Source organism: Crinia signifera, chromosome 1 (assembly GCF_055691185.1).
Source record: "Crinia signifera chromosome 1, ASM5569118v1, whole genome shotgun sequence".
Taxonomy (NCBI): domain Eukaryota; kingdom Metazoa; phylum Chordata; class Amphibia; order Anura; family Myobatrachidae; genus Crinia; species Crinia signifera.
Genome location: NC_139217.1, coordinates 479,838,905 through 479,852,613, shown reverse-complemented (window position 1 = coordinate 479,852,613; position 13,709 = coordinate 479,838,905). Strand labels below are relative to the sequence as shown.

The window sequence follows — 13,709 nt, the reverse complement described above, 5'->3', positions numbered from 1 at the left end:
GAAGGTTCAAGTCTCAGTGCTTTCCATCTTTTTTTCAAAAACTATAAGCTCTTCTTCCAGAAGTGCAGATGTTTTTTCAAGGGATATTGTGTTAACAACCACCCCTTCGTCCTCCAAAGGCCGCTTGGGACCTAGACTTGGTCCTCCGTTTTTTAGTCTTCTGTTTTTGAGCCTTTGGAGGAGGTGGACCTTCGATATCTTACATGGAAGGCAGTTCTTTTGTTGGCGCTGGCCTCGGCCAGGCATGTCTCAGAGCTTGGGGCGCTTTCTTGTCGCTCTCCCTTGCTACAGTTTCATTCTGACAGAGTGGAGATTCGTACTAGTCTCTTGTTTCTCCCAAAGGTAGTTTTCGACCTCTCACATTAACCGTTCTCAGAGGATTCTCTGGAAGCAAGATCATTGGATGTGGTCAAGGCTCTCAGCCTCTATTCGAAAATCAGATGTCCTGTTTGTCACCTATGACGCTGTACGTCGGGGTTGGCAGACTCTTTCCTGGTGGATTTGCCTGACCATTCATCAGGCTGATGTTGCAAATTCTCAAAAGCCTCTTACTGCCATAGCAGCACACTTAACTAGATCAGTGGGCCCCTCTTGGGCGGCTCCCGTGGGGTTTCTGTTCAACTTTGCCAAGTGGCAATGTGGTCATGTTGTCAGACATTTGTCTGCTTTTGCTGGTTTGATACCTTTGCGGCTCCAGCTTCCCAGTTTAGCCGCACTGTGTTGGGGAATGTCCCCAGTGTTACTCCAGTGACACCTAGTGGATGAAGGAGAAACAGGGATTTTGTACTTAACGCTAATTTTTTTTCTCCGAATCAACAGGTGTCGATGGACGCCCGCCTCAGCGCTGTGCTCTTCAAAAAAGTTACGTTTAGGTTACATTCGGGTAACCTTGGAGTTTTCCCTTGGCAGGGTTCACATTCATTGATTGTTATGAAACGTTGTCAGGTTGGATCTGTATGTTTTGTGTTCTTCAGTGTTTTCTCACTGTATTCTCTTTCTACTATCATGTATAAGAATGTTGTTACGTTGTGGATAACCTCCTCTTTGGAAGTGTGCTTGTTTTCTTCCAGCTCTCTCCAGGCACGATCTTTATGACCGCCTGGGAGGGGGAGGGGAAGGGGAGGAGTTGGCCACACTCATTTACATTTAAAGTGCCCATGCTCCCTGTGGTCGCCTTCTATTCCCCAGTGTAACTCCAGTGACACCTGTGGACTCGGAGAAAAGGATTTACGGTAAGTACAAAATCCCTGTTTCAGCGGTGCACTACTCGTGCCTATAATGCTCAAGTGTTTAAGGGTCCCAGAATTCTAGAGTTTCTCCAGTCCCGTTTGGGCCTGATTCAGGTTGGTTTACAAAAGCAAACTCCTTTAATGGACAAAACCATGTTCACTGCAGGTTGTGCAGAGAGCTACATGACTCCTTGTTCGTCCACTTCGGCTTCCATAAGCATGGATGGCCGCTACCAAACAGACACTGACTAGATGGCTACGTCTGAAATCTCCAGTTCAGGATTCCATAAGCATGGATGGCCGCTACCAAACAGACACTGACTAGATGGCTACGTATGAAATCTCCAGTTCAGGATTCCATAAGCATGGATGGCCGCTACCAAACAGACACTGACTAGATGGCTACGTATGAAATCTCCAGTTCAGGATTCCATAAGCATGGAAGGCCGCTACCAAACAGACACTGACTAGATGGCTACGTCTGAAATCTCCAGTTCAGGATTCCATAAGCATGGATGGCCGCTACCAAACAGACACTGACTAGATGGCTACGTCTGAAATCTCCAGTTCAGGATTCCATAAGCATGGATGGCCGCTACCAAACAGACACTGACTAGATGGCTACGTCTGAAATCTCCAGTTCAGAATTCTATAAGCATGGATGGCCGCTCCCAAACAGACACTGACTAGATGGCTACGTATGAAATCTCCAATTCAGGATTCCATAAGCATGGATGGCCGCTACCAAACAGACACTGACTAGATGGCTACGTATGAAATCTCCAGTTCAGGATTCCATAAGCATGGATGGCCGCTACCAAACAGACACTGACTAGATGGCTACGTATGAAATCTCCAGTTCAGGATTCCATAAGCATGGAAGGCCGCTACCAAACAGACACTGACTAGATGGCTACGTATGAAATCTCCAGTTCAGGATTCCATAAGCATGGATGGCCGCTACCAAACAGACACTGACTAGATGGCTACGTCTGAAATCTCCAGTTCAGGATTCCATAAGCATGGATGGCCGCTCCCAAACAGACACTGACTAGATGGCTACGTATGAAATCTCCAGTTCAGGATTCCATAAGCATGGAAGGCCGCTACCAAACAGACACTGACTAGATGGCTACGTCTGAAATCTCCAGTTCAGGATTCCATAAGCATGGATGGCCGCTACCAAACAGACACTGACTAGATGGCTACGTATGAAATCTCCAATTCAGGATTCCATAAGCATGGATGGCCGCTACCAAACAGACACTGACTAGATGGCTACGTATGAAATCTCCAGTTCAGGATTCCATAAGCATGGAAGGCCGCTACCAAACAGACACTGACTAGATGGCTACGTCTGAAATCTCCAGTTCAGGATTCCATAAGCATGGATGGCCGCTCCCAAACAGACACTGACTAGATGGCTACGTATGAAATCTCCAATTCAGGATTCCATAAGCATGGATGGCCGCTACCAAACAGACACTGACTAGATGGCTACGTATGAAATCTCCAGTTCAGGATTCCATAAGCATGGATGGCCGCTACCAAACAGACACTGACTAGATGGCTACGTCTGAAATCTCCAGTTCAGGATTCCATAAGCATGGATGGCCGCTACCAAACAGACACTGACTAGATGGCTACGTATGAAATCTCCAGTTCAGGATTCCATAAGCATGGATGGCCGCTACCAAACAGACACTGACTAGATGGCTACGTATGAAATCTCCAGTTCAGGATTCCATAAGCATGGATGGCCGCTCCCAAACAGACACTGACTAGATGGCTACGTATGAAATCTCCAGTTCAGGATTCCATTTCTGCCCAGTCTACTCTGTGTGCGGGTCCTTCACGGGCAGCACACCACTGAACCTGGGCAGAACAGCTCTGCAAAGCTGCCACTTGGTCATCAATCAATACCTGTCTTCTCAGGAATAAATGCTTTGACACCTCCCCAATGTGACTCCAGTGGAACCTGAAGAGTAAATACAGAGTTATGGCAGATTTTTGGAACCACCCGGAACGCACACCTGGCCTTTCGGGTTTACTTTCTCTCAGGTATACTCTATGTTTCCTAGAGTATATGTGTGAGACCATGTTCTGGAGTGTTACAGTATTCCTTCTCCGCTTCCGGTTCCTGCTTTGGGCTTGCTTATAAAACTAAATTTCCGAGGTCAGGGGGTGGGGTGTAGAGGGGGCAGACCAGTGCACCCTGGGATTGATCAAGTTAAACTGTTATATTTATCCAGCACCCCCCCCCAATGGGACTCCTGTGGACTTTGAGGAAAAGGAATTAATGATAGTAAGTCTGCCATAACGCCATTTATTCCAGCTCTGGGGCAGTGATTGGTAATGCGGTATATCCGGGCTCTGGAGCAGGGATTGGGAATGCGGTATATCCGGGCTCTGGGGCAGGCATTGGGAATGCGGTATATCCGGGCTCTGGGGCAGTGATTGGTAATGCGGTATATCCGGGCTCTGGGGCAGGGATTGGGAATGCGGTATATCCGGTCTCTGGGGCAGGGATTGGGAATGCGGTATATCCAGGCTCTGGGGCAGGGATTGGGAATGCGGTGTATCCGGGCTCTGGGGCAGGGATTGGGAATGCGGTGTATCCGGGCTCTGGGGCAGGGATTGGGAATGCGGTATATCCGGGCTCTGGGGCAGGGATTGGGAATGCGGTATATCCGGGCTCTGGGGCAGTGATTGGGAATGCGGTATATCCGGGCTCTGGGGCAGGGATTGGGAATGCGGTATATCCGGGCTCTGGGGCAGGGATTGGGAATGCGGTATATCCGGGCTCTGGGGCAGGGATTGGGAATGCGGTATATCCGGGCTCTGGGGCAGGGATTGGGAATGCGGTATATCCAGTCTCTGGGGCAGGGATTGGGAATGCGGTATATCCGGGCTCTGGGGCAGGGATTGGTAATGCGGTATATCCGGGCTCTGGGGCAGGGATTGGCAATGCGGTATATCTGGGCTCTGGGGCAGGGATTGGCGATGCGGTATATCCGGGCTCTGGGGCAGTGATTGGTAATGCGGTATATCCGGGCTCTGGGGCAGTGATTGGTAATGCGGTATATCCGGGCTCTGGAGCAGTGATTGGTAATGCGGTATATCCGGGCTCTGGGGCTGGGATTGGTAATGCGGTATATCCGGGCTCTGGGGAAGGGATTGGCAATGCGGTATATCCGGGCTCTGGGGCAGTGATTGGGAATGCGGTATATCCGGGCTCTGGGGAAGGGATTGGTAATGCGGTATATCCGGGCTCTGGGGCATGGATTGGTAATGCGGTATATCCGGGCTCTGGGGCAGTGATTGGGAATGCGGTATATCCGGGCTCTGGGGAAGGGATTGGTAATGCGGTATATCCGGGCTCTGGGGCATGGATTGGGAATGCGGTGTATCCGGGCTGGGATTGGGAATGCAGTATATCCGGGCTCTGGGGCAGTGATTGGGAATGCGGTATATCCGGGCTCTGGGGCAGGGATTGGGAATGCGGTATATCCGGGCTCTGGGGCAGGGATTGGGAATGCGGTATATCCGGGCTCTGGGGCAGGGATTGGGAATGCGGTATATCTGGGCTCTGGGGCAGGGATTGGGAATGCGGTATATCCGGGCTCTGGGGCAGGGATTGGGAATGCGGTATATCCGGGCTCTGGGGCAGTGGCCAGCACAGGAACCACTCATTCTCCACAGGCTCCCACCACCAGCGGGGGACAGATGGTTCTGCACAGGTTCCTACCTCCGGAACCTGGAACTGCTTGCATCTGGCCTGTGTGGACGCGTTGCTGAAACACCTCCTGGGTAGTGTTGGCTAATTCCCGTTGGTCTGTCACTATGTCTGGACGCATCTGAGAATGGCAACTCATAGTCACTGTAAAAATGTTTATTGCTCAATGTCTTGTAAATGACAGAAGACAGATGTTAGAGTTACATCCTTCCGGACGGTCAGAGGATATACTACGGATAAACGGCAGCCACATACAGTATGTAGTACAGGAAGCTTTAGGAAACTCGATCCCAACATACAACATTTCACAGGAACTGGCCGACCACTTGCCTTCATTGATATATCTCTGACACAAACCAGTTTACCTTACACACAATCTGATTTAGCCTATAACATACTTTAATATCCTATTATAAAACACCAATTACAGGAGTATCTCATGGAGTGCATCAAAGAAAAGGCTAAAGCCAGGATAATGACCACATCACGTCCCACATAAGTACAGAATAAATAATCAAAGTGAACAGATCATATGTTGATATAAAATGTATAAAGTCCTGGTGGCTGCGTCTACTGGCCGTGTTATCTCCTGGTGGCTGTACCTGCTGGCCGTGTTCTCTCCTGGTGGCTGTACCTACTGGCCGTGTTCTCTCCTGGTGGCTGTACCTGCTGGCCGTGTTATCTCCTGGTGGCTGTACCTGCTGGCCGTGTTCTCTCCTGGTGGCTGTACCTGCTGGCCGTGTTATCTCCTGGTGGCTGTACCTGCTGGCCGTGTTCTCTCCTGGTGGCTGTACCTGCTGGCCGTGTTATCTCCTGTTGGCTGTACCTGCTGGCCGTGTTATCTCCTGTTGGCTGTACCTGCTGGCCGTGTTCTCTCCTGGTGGCTGTACCTGCTGGCCGTGTTCTCTCCTGGTGGCTGTACCTGCTGGCCGTGTTCTCTCCTGGTGGCTGTACCTGCTGGCCGTGTTCTCTCCTGGTGGCTGTACCTGCTGGCCGTGTTCTCTCCTGGTGGCTGTACCTGCTGGCCGTGTTCTCTCCTGGTGGCTGTACCTGCTGGCCGTGTTCTCTCCTGGTGGCTGTACCTGCTGGCCGTGTTCTCTCCTGGTGGCTGTACCTGCTGGCCGTGTTCTCTCCTGGTGGCTGTACCTGCTGGCCGTGTTCTCTCCTGGTGGCTGTACCTGCTGGCCGTGTTCTCTCCTGGTGGCTGTACCTGCTGGCCGTGTTATCTCCGGTTGGCTGCACCTGCTGGCCGTGTTCTCTCCTGGTGGCTGTACCTGCTGGCCGTGTTCTCTCCTGTTGGCCATGTTCTCTCCTGTTGGCTGTACCTGCTGGCCGTGTTCTCTCCTGGTGGCTGTACCTGCTGGCCGTGTTATCTCCTGGTGGCTGTACCTGCTGGCCGTGTTCTCTCCTGGTGGCTGTACCTGCTGGCCGTGTTATCTCCTGTTGGCTGTACCTGCTGGCCGTGTTTTCTCCTGGTGGCTGTACCTGCTGGCCGTGTTTTCTCCTGGTGGCTGTACCTGCTGGCCGTGTTTTCTCCTGGTGGCTGTACCTACTGGCCGTGTTTTCTCCTGGTGGCTGTACCTACTGGCCGTGTTTTCTCCTGGTGGCTATGCCTACTTGCCGTGTTTTCTCCTGGTGGCTGCGTCTACTGGCCGTGTTTTCTCCTGGTGGCTGTACCTAGTGGCCGTGGTTTCTCCTGGTGGCTGTACCTAGTGGCCGTGTTTTCTCCTGGTGGCTGTACCTAGTGGCCGTGTTTTCTCCTGGTGGCTGTACCTGCTGGCCGTGTTTTCTCCTGGTGGCTGTACCTGCTGGCCGTGTTATCTCCTGTTGGCTGTACCTGCTGGCCGTGTTATCTCCTGTTGGCTGTACCTGCTGGCCGTGTTCTCTCCTGGTGGCTGCGTCTACTTGCCGTGTTTTCTCCTGGTGGCTGGACCTGCTGGCCGTGTTTTCTCCTGGTGGCTGTACCTAGTGGCCGTGGTTTCTCCTGTTGGCTGTACATGCTGGCCGTGTTATCTCCTGGTGGCTGTACCTGCTGGCCGTGTTATCTCCTGGTGGCTGTACCTACTTGCCGGGTTTTCTCCTGGTGGCTGCGTCTACTGGCCGTGGTTTCTCCTGGTGGCTGCGTTTACTGGCCGTGGTTTCTCCTGGTGGCTGCGTTTACTGGCCGTGGTTTCTCCTGGTGGCTGTACCTAGTGGCCGTGGTTTCTCCTGGTGGCTGTACCTAGTGGCCGTGGTTTCTCCTGGTGGCTGTACCTGCTGGCCGTGGTTACTCCTGGTGGCTGTACCTAGTGGCCGTGGTTTCTCCTTGTGGCTGTACCTAGTGGCCGTGGTTTCTCCTGGTGGCTGTACCTAGTGGCCGTGGTTTCTCCTGTTGGCTGTACCTGCTGGCCGTGTTTTCTCCTGGTGGCTGGACCTGCTGGCCGTGTTATCTCCTGGTGGCTGTACCTGCTGGCCGTGTTATCTCCTGGTGGCTGTACCTGCTGGCCGTGTTATCTCCTGGTGGCTGTACCTGCTGGCCGTGTTTTCTCCTGGTGGCTGGACCTGCTGGCCGTGTTTTCTCCTGGTGGCTGGACCTGCTGGCCGTGTTTTCTCCTGGTGGCTGTACCTACTGGCCGTGTTCTCTCCTGGTGGCTGTACCTACTGGCCGTGTTTTCTCCTGGTGGCTGCATCTACTGGCCGTGTTCTCTCCTGGTGGCTGTACCTGCTGGCCGTGTTCTCTCCTGTTGGCCATGTTCTCTCCTGTTGGCTGTACCTGCTGGCCGTGTTCTCTCCTGGTGGCTGTACCTGCTGGCCGTGTTATCTCCTGGTGGCTGTACCTGCTGGCCGTGTTATCTCCTGTTGGCTGTACCTGCTGGCCGTGTTTTCTCCTGGTGGCTGTACCTACTGGCCGTGTTTTCTCCTGGTGGCTGTACCTACTGGCCGTGTTTTCTCCTGGTGGCTGTACCTAGTGGCCGTGGTTTCTCCTGGTGGCTGTACCTAGTGGCCGTGGTTTCTCCTGGTGGCTGTACCTAGTGGCCGTGTTTTCTCCTGGTGGCTGTACCTGCTGGCCGTGTTTTCTCCTGGTGGCTGTACCTGCTGGCCGTGTTATCTCCTGGTGGCTGTACCTGCTGGCCGTGTTCTCTCCTGGTGGCTGTACCTGCTGGCCGTGTTCTCTCCTGGTGGCTGTACCTGCTGGCCGTGTTCTCTCCTGTTGGCTGTACCTGCTGGCCGTGTTATCTCCTGTTGGCTGTACCTGCTGGCCGTGTTCTCTCCTGGTGGCTGCGTCTACTTGCCGTGTTTTCTCCTGGTGGCTGTACCTGCTGGCCGTGTTTTCTCCTGGTGGCTGTACCTACTGGCCGTGTTTTCTCCTGGTGGCTATGCCTACTTGCCGTGTTTTCTCCTGGTGGCTGCGTCTACTGGCCGTGTTTTCTCCTGGTGGCTGTACCTAGTGGCAGTGGTTTCTCCTGGTGGCTGTACCTAGTGGCCGTGGTTTCTCCTGGTGGCTGTACCTAGTGGCCGTGTTTTCTCCTGGTGGCTGTACCTGCTGGCCATGTTTTCTCCTGGTGGCTGTACCTGCTGGCCGTGTTATCTCCTGTTGGCTGTACCTGCTGGCCGTGTTATCTCCTGTTGGCTGTACCTGCTGGCCGTGTTCTCTCCTGGTGGCTGCGTCTACTTGCCGTGTTTTCTCCTGGTGGCTGGACCTGCTGGCCGTGTTTTCTCCTGGTGGCTGGACCTGCTGGCCGTGTTATCTCCTGGTGGCTGTACCTGCTGGCCGTGTTATCTCCTGGTGGCTGGACCTGCTGGCCGTGTTATCTCCTGGTGGCTGTACCTAGTGGCCGTGTTCTCTCCTGGTGGCTGTACCTGCTGGCCGTGTTATCTCCTGTTGGCTGTACCTACTGGCCGTGGTTTCTCCTGGTGGCTGTACCTAGTGGCCGTGGTTTCTCCTGGTGGCTGTACCTAGTGGCCGTGGTTTCTCCTGTTGGCTGTACCTGCTGGCCGTGTTTTCTCCTGGTGGCTGGACCTGCTGGCCGTGTTTTCTCCTGGTGGCTGGACCTGCTGGCCGTGTTTTCTCCTGGTGGCTGTACCTGCTGGCCGTGTTTTCTCCTGGTGGCTGTACCTGCTGGCCGTGTTTTCTCCTGGTGGCTGGACCTGCTGGCCGTGTTTTCTCCTGATGGCTGTACCTAGTGGCCGTGGTTTTTTCCTGGTGGCTGTACCTAGTGGCCGTGGTTTCTCCTGGTGGCTGTATCTGCTGGCCGTGTTTTCTCCTGGTGGCTGGACCTGCTGGCCGTGTTTTCTCCTGGTGGCTGGACCTGCTGGCCGTGTTTTCTCCTGGTGGCTGGACCTGCTGGCCATGTTTTCTCCTGGTGGCTGTACCTACTGGCCGTGTTCTCTCCTGGTGGCTGTACCTACTGGCCGTGTTTTCTCCTGGTGGCTGCGTCTACTGGCCGTGTTTTCTCCTGGTGGCTGTACCTGCTGGCCGTGTTCTCTCCTGGTGGCTGTACCTGCTGGCCATGTTCTCTCCTTGTGGCTGTACCTGCTTGCCGTGTTCTCTCCTGGTGGCTGTACCTGCTTGCCGTGTTCTCTCCTGGTGGCTGTACCTAGTGGCCGTGGTTTCTCCTGGTGGCTGTACCTAGTGGCCGTGTTTTCTCCTGGTGGCTGTACCTAGTGGCCGTGGTTTCTCCTGGTGGCTGTACCTAGTGGCCGTGGTTTCTCCTGGTGGCTGTATCTGTGTACTTCTATTTTTGCTCTTTCTCCACCCTCTCTCCCATATATTTATATTGGAATGCTCCATTGTATGTAGCTGCGTCACTAATCCCAGAAGTGAAACCTAATTCTACAGAAGAGCAGAAGGCTTAGCAGTAATACAGTAGTATAATGTCTGTGCATGACCCATATGGTGGCTCGTGCCTCTTCCCAAAATGCACACTTATTACGAATGTGTACATATCTCACACATTCCCCTCTCCGCAGGTATAACCAACTACGATGAGTATTCACTGGTGCGGGAGCTGCTGGAGGAGAAGAAGGAAGAGGTGACCGGGACGCTGAAGCGTGACAAGACTCTGCTCCGAGATGATAAGAAGATGGAGAAACTCAAACAGAAGCTTCACACCGATGACGAATGTGAGTCCATCATACTACATAGATGGGGGGGGGGGGACAGGGCCACACAGCGGGGAGGGGGGACAGGGCCACACAACACACAGTGGGGAGGGGGGCAGAGCCACACAACACACAGCGGGGAGGGGGGGACAGGGCCACACAACGCACAGCGGGGAGAGGGGCAGAGCCACACAACACACAGCAGGGAGGGGGGGGACAGGGCCACACAACGCACAGCGGGGAGGGGGGACAGGGCCACACAACACAGCGGGGAGGGGGGGACAGGGCCACACAACGCACAGCGGGGAGGGGGGACAGGGCCACACAACACACAGCGGGGAGGGGGGGACAGGGCCACACAACGCACAGCGGGGAGAGGGGCAGAGCCACACAACACACAGTGGGGAGGGGGGACAGGGCCACACAACACACAGCGGAGCGGGGGGGACAGGGCCACACAACGCACAGCGGGGAGAGGGCCACATAACACAGCGGGGGGGGGGGACAGGGCCACACAACGCACAGCGGGGAGAGGGGCAGAGCCACACAACACACAGCGGGGAGAGGGGCAGAGCCACACAACACACAGCGGGGAGGGGGGACAGGGCCACACAACACACAGCGGGGAGGGGGGACAGGGCCACACAACACATAGCGGAGTGGGGGGGACAGGGCCACACAACACACAGCGGGGAGAGGGCCACATAACACAGCGGGGAGGGGGGGGACAGGACCATACAACACACAGTGGGGAGGGGGGGACAGGGCCACACAACACACAGCAGGGAGGGGGGGGGGACAGGGCCGCACAACACACAGTGGGGGCAGGACCACACAAAACACAGCGGAGATGTGTGGATAGGGCCACACAACACACAGCGGAGAGGCGGGACAGGGCCACACAACACACAGCGGGGAGGTGGGACAGGGCCACACAACACACAGCGGGGAGGGGGGGACAAGGCCACACAACGCACAGCGGGGAGGGGGGACAGGGCCACACAACACACAGTGGGGAGGGGGGACAGGGCCACACAACACATAGCGGAGTGGGGGGGACAGGGCCACACAACACACAGCGGGAAGAGGGCCACATAACACAGCGGGGAGGGGGGGACAGGGCCATACAACACACTGTGGGTAGGGAGGGACAGGGCCATGTTGCACACAGTGGGAAGGGGGTAGAGGGCACCTTCACACAGCGGGGAGGGGGGGACAATGACATTTAACAGGTAGCGGGGGGGGGGGGGTGGGCACAGGGCCACATAACACACAGGGGAGATGGGGGACACAGTGGGTAGGGAGGGACAGGGCCGTGCATACAGTGGGGAAGGGGGGAGAGGGACACCTCCACACAGCTGGGGGGGGGGGCAGGGGCACCTAACACACAGCGGGGAGGGTGAGGACAGTGCCACATAACACACAGCGGGGAGGGTGAGGACAGTGCCACATAACGCACAGCGGGGAGGGTGAGGCCAGTGCCACATAACGCACAGCGGGGAGGGTGAGGACAGTGCCACATAACGCACAGCGGGGAGGGGGGGACAGGGCCACATAACGCACAGCGGGGAGGGTGAGGACAGTGGCACATAACGCACAGCGGGGAGGGTGAGGACAGTGCCACATAACGCACAGCGGGGAGGGTGAGGACAGTGCCACATAACGCACAGCGGGGAGGGGGGGACAGGGCCACATAACACACAGCGGGGAGGGTGAGGACAGTGCCACATAACACACAGCGGGGAGGGTGAGGACAGGGCCACATAACACACAGCGGGGAGGGTGAGGACAGTGCCACATAACACACAGCGGGGAGGGTGAGGACAGGGCCACATAACACACAGCGGGGAGGGTGAGGACAGTGCCACATAACACACAGCGGGGAGGGTGAGGACAGGGCCACATAACACACAGCGGGGAGGGGGGGGGGGGACAGGGCCGCACAACACGCAGTGGGGGCAGGACCACACAAAACACAGCGGAGAGGTGTGGATAGGGCCACATAACACAGTGGGGAGAGGGGCAGAGCCACACAACACACTGTGGGTAGGGAGGGACAGGGCCATGTTGCACACAGTGGGAAGGGGGTAGAGGGCACCTCCACACAGCGGGGAGGGGGGGACAATGACATTTAACAGGTAGCGGGGGGGGGGGGGTGGGCACAGGGCCACCTAACACACAGGGGAGATGGGGGACACATTGCACACAGTGGGTAGGGAGGGACAGGGCCGTGCATACAGTGGGGAAGGGGGGAAAGGGACACCTCCACACATCTGGGGGGGGGGGGGGGGGGGAGGTCAGTGCCACATAACGCACAGCGGGGAGGGTGAGGACAGTGCCACATAACACACAGCGGGGAGGGTGAGGACAGTGCCACATAACGCACAGCGGGGAGGGTGAGGACAGTGCCACATAACGCACAGCGGGGAGGGGCGACAGGGCTACCTAACAACCAGCGGGGGGGAGACATTGCACACAATGGGGAGGGGCAAGTGGGCCACATAACAACCAGCGGGGGACACACATTGCACACAATGGGGAGGGGCGAGTGCGCCACCTAATGTACAGTGGGGAGGGGGAAGGGACCTATATACAGAGACCGCGCTGACCATAACATCTGATATCGGGATTACATAACGAGGCAGTGATTGGACACTTGTGTGGCGCTCGGTGTCGCTGCTGTGACATCACTGGTGTCCTGCCTCTGTCAGTGCTGACGCTTGGTTTCTTGCAGTGAACTGGCTGGATCCCGGGAGGACGCTACGAGAACAAGGTGTAGACGAAAATGAAACTCTCCTCCTGAGACGCAAATTCTTCTATTCTGACCAGAATGTGGACTCTAGGGACCCTGTACAGCTCAATCTGCTTTATGTCCAGGTACCTACCTCTGCACATGAACACTTACCCCTTACACAGGTACTGCCGCTGCCATTGTCTTCTCCCATGTCCCCTTCTCCTAGGCACGGGACGACATTCTGAACGGATCTCACCCGGTCTCCTTCGATAAGGCCTGTGAATTTGCCGGATACCAGTGCCAGGTGCAGTTTGGACCACACAATGAGATCAAGCACAAGCCGGGCTTCCTGGAGTGAGTGGCAGAGTTCCCCGGGGGAGGGTCATGTAAATGTGGCAAGTCTCTTTGTGATGGCGATGGGACAGTGAGATGAGTCCTATTGCTATGACCGTTTTCTTAGTCCATGTTCAGGGACGGAGGGAGGTGGCCCAGTGCACAGGTAAATAAAGACAGAGGATCAGAGGAAACGATATGTTTATTCCACAGTAGCTTAATAATGCGAGAGGGAGCAAGCGCTCTCTAGACGTGAAGGGAGTGGAGGTGCACCCTAGAGAGTAAATGGGGAACTCTTTTATTTATATTACATGTGATAATCATCATTACATTAAAGGTCCCCACACACAACTTTTGTAAAATGGTAAAGTGGTCCTGCACCTTTCAGACCGCACAGATTACCGTTTTAAAATGGTTAAAAATCTGCAAAATACCGGTTTTTAAGTGCGGTCTGAAAGGGGTATCAATGTTCCAAGTCTAGGGCTATGTGTCAGGACTGATCACTGCAGCTCAGTCATACAATGTACACTATGTACATCTTATACTATATTACAGCACCTGTGTCTCTGATCTGTCCTGTCTGTATAATGGTAAA

At 55.2% G+C, this 13,709-nt stretch overlaps 1 protein-coding gene across 1 annotated transcript in view; it reads left to right on the top strand.

Annotated features, from left to right (window-relative positions):
- LOC146024876 (talin-1-like) overlaps positions 1 to 13,139 on the top strand; it is a 69,086-nt gene extending 55,947 nt beyond the window's left edge. Inside the window, exons 5-7 of the mRNA XM_083155484.1 lie at positions 9,916 to 10,068; positions 12,782 to 12,924; positions 13,008 to 13,139. Coding sequence (XP_083011610.1) covers positions 9,916 to 10,068; positions 12,782 to 12,924; positions 13,008 to 13,139 — 428 coding nt within the window. The remainder of the gene's footprint in view (positions 1 to 9,915; positions 10,069 to 12,781; positions 12,925 to 13,007) is intronic.
- The last annotated feature ends 570 nt before the right edge of the window (positions 13,140 to 13,709 follow it).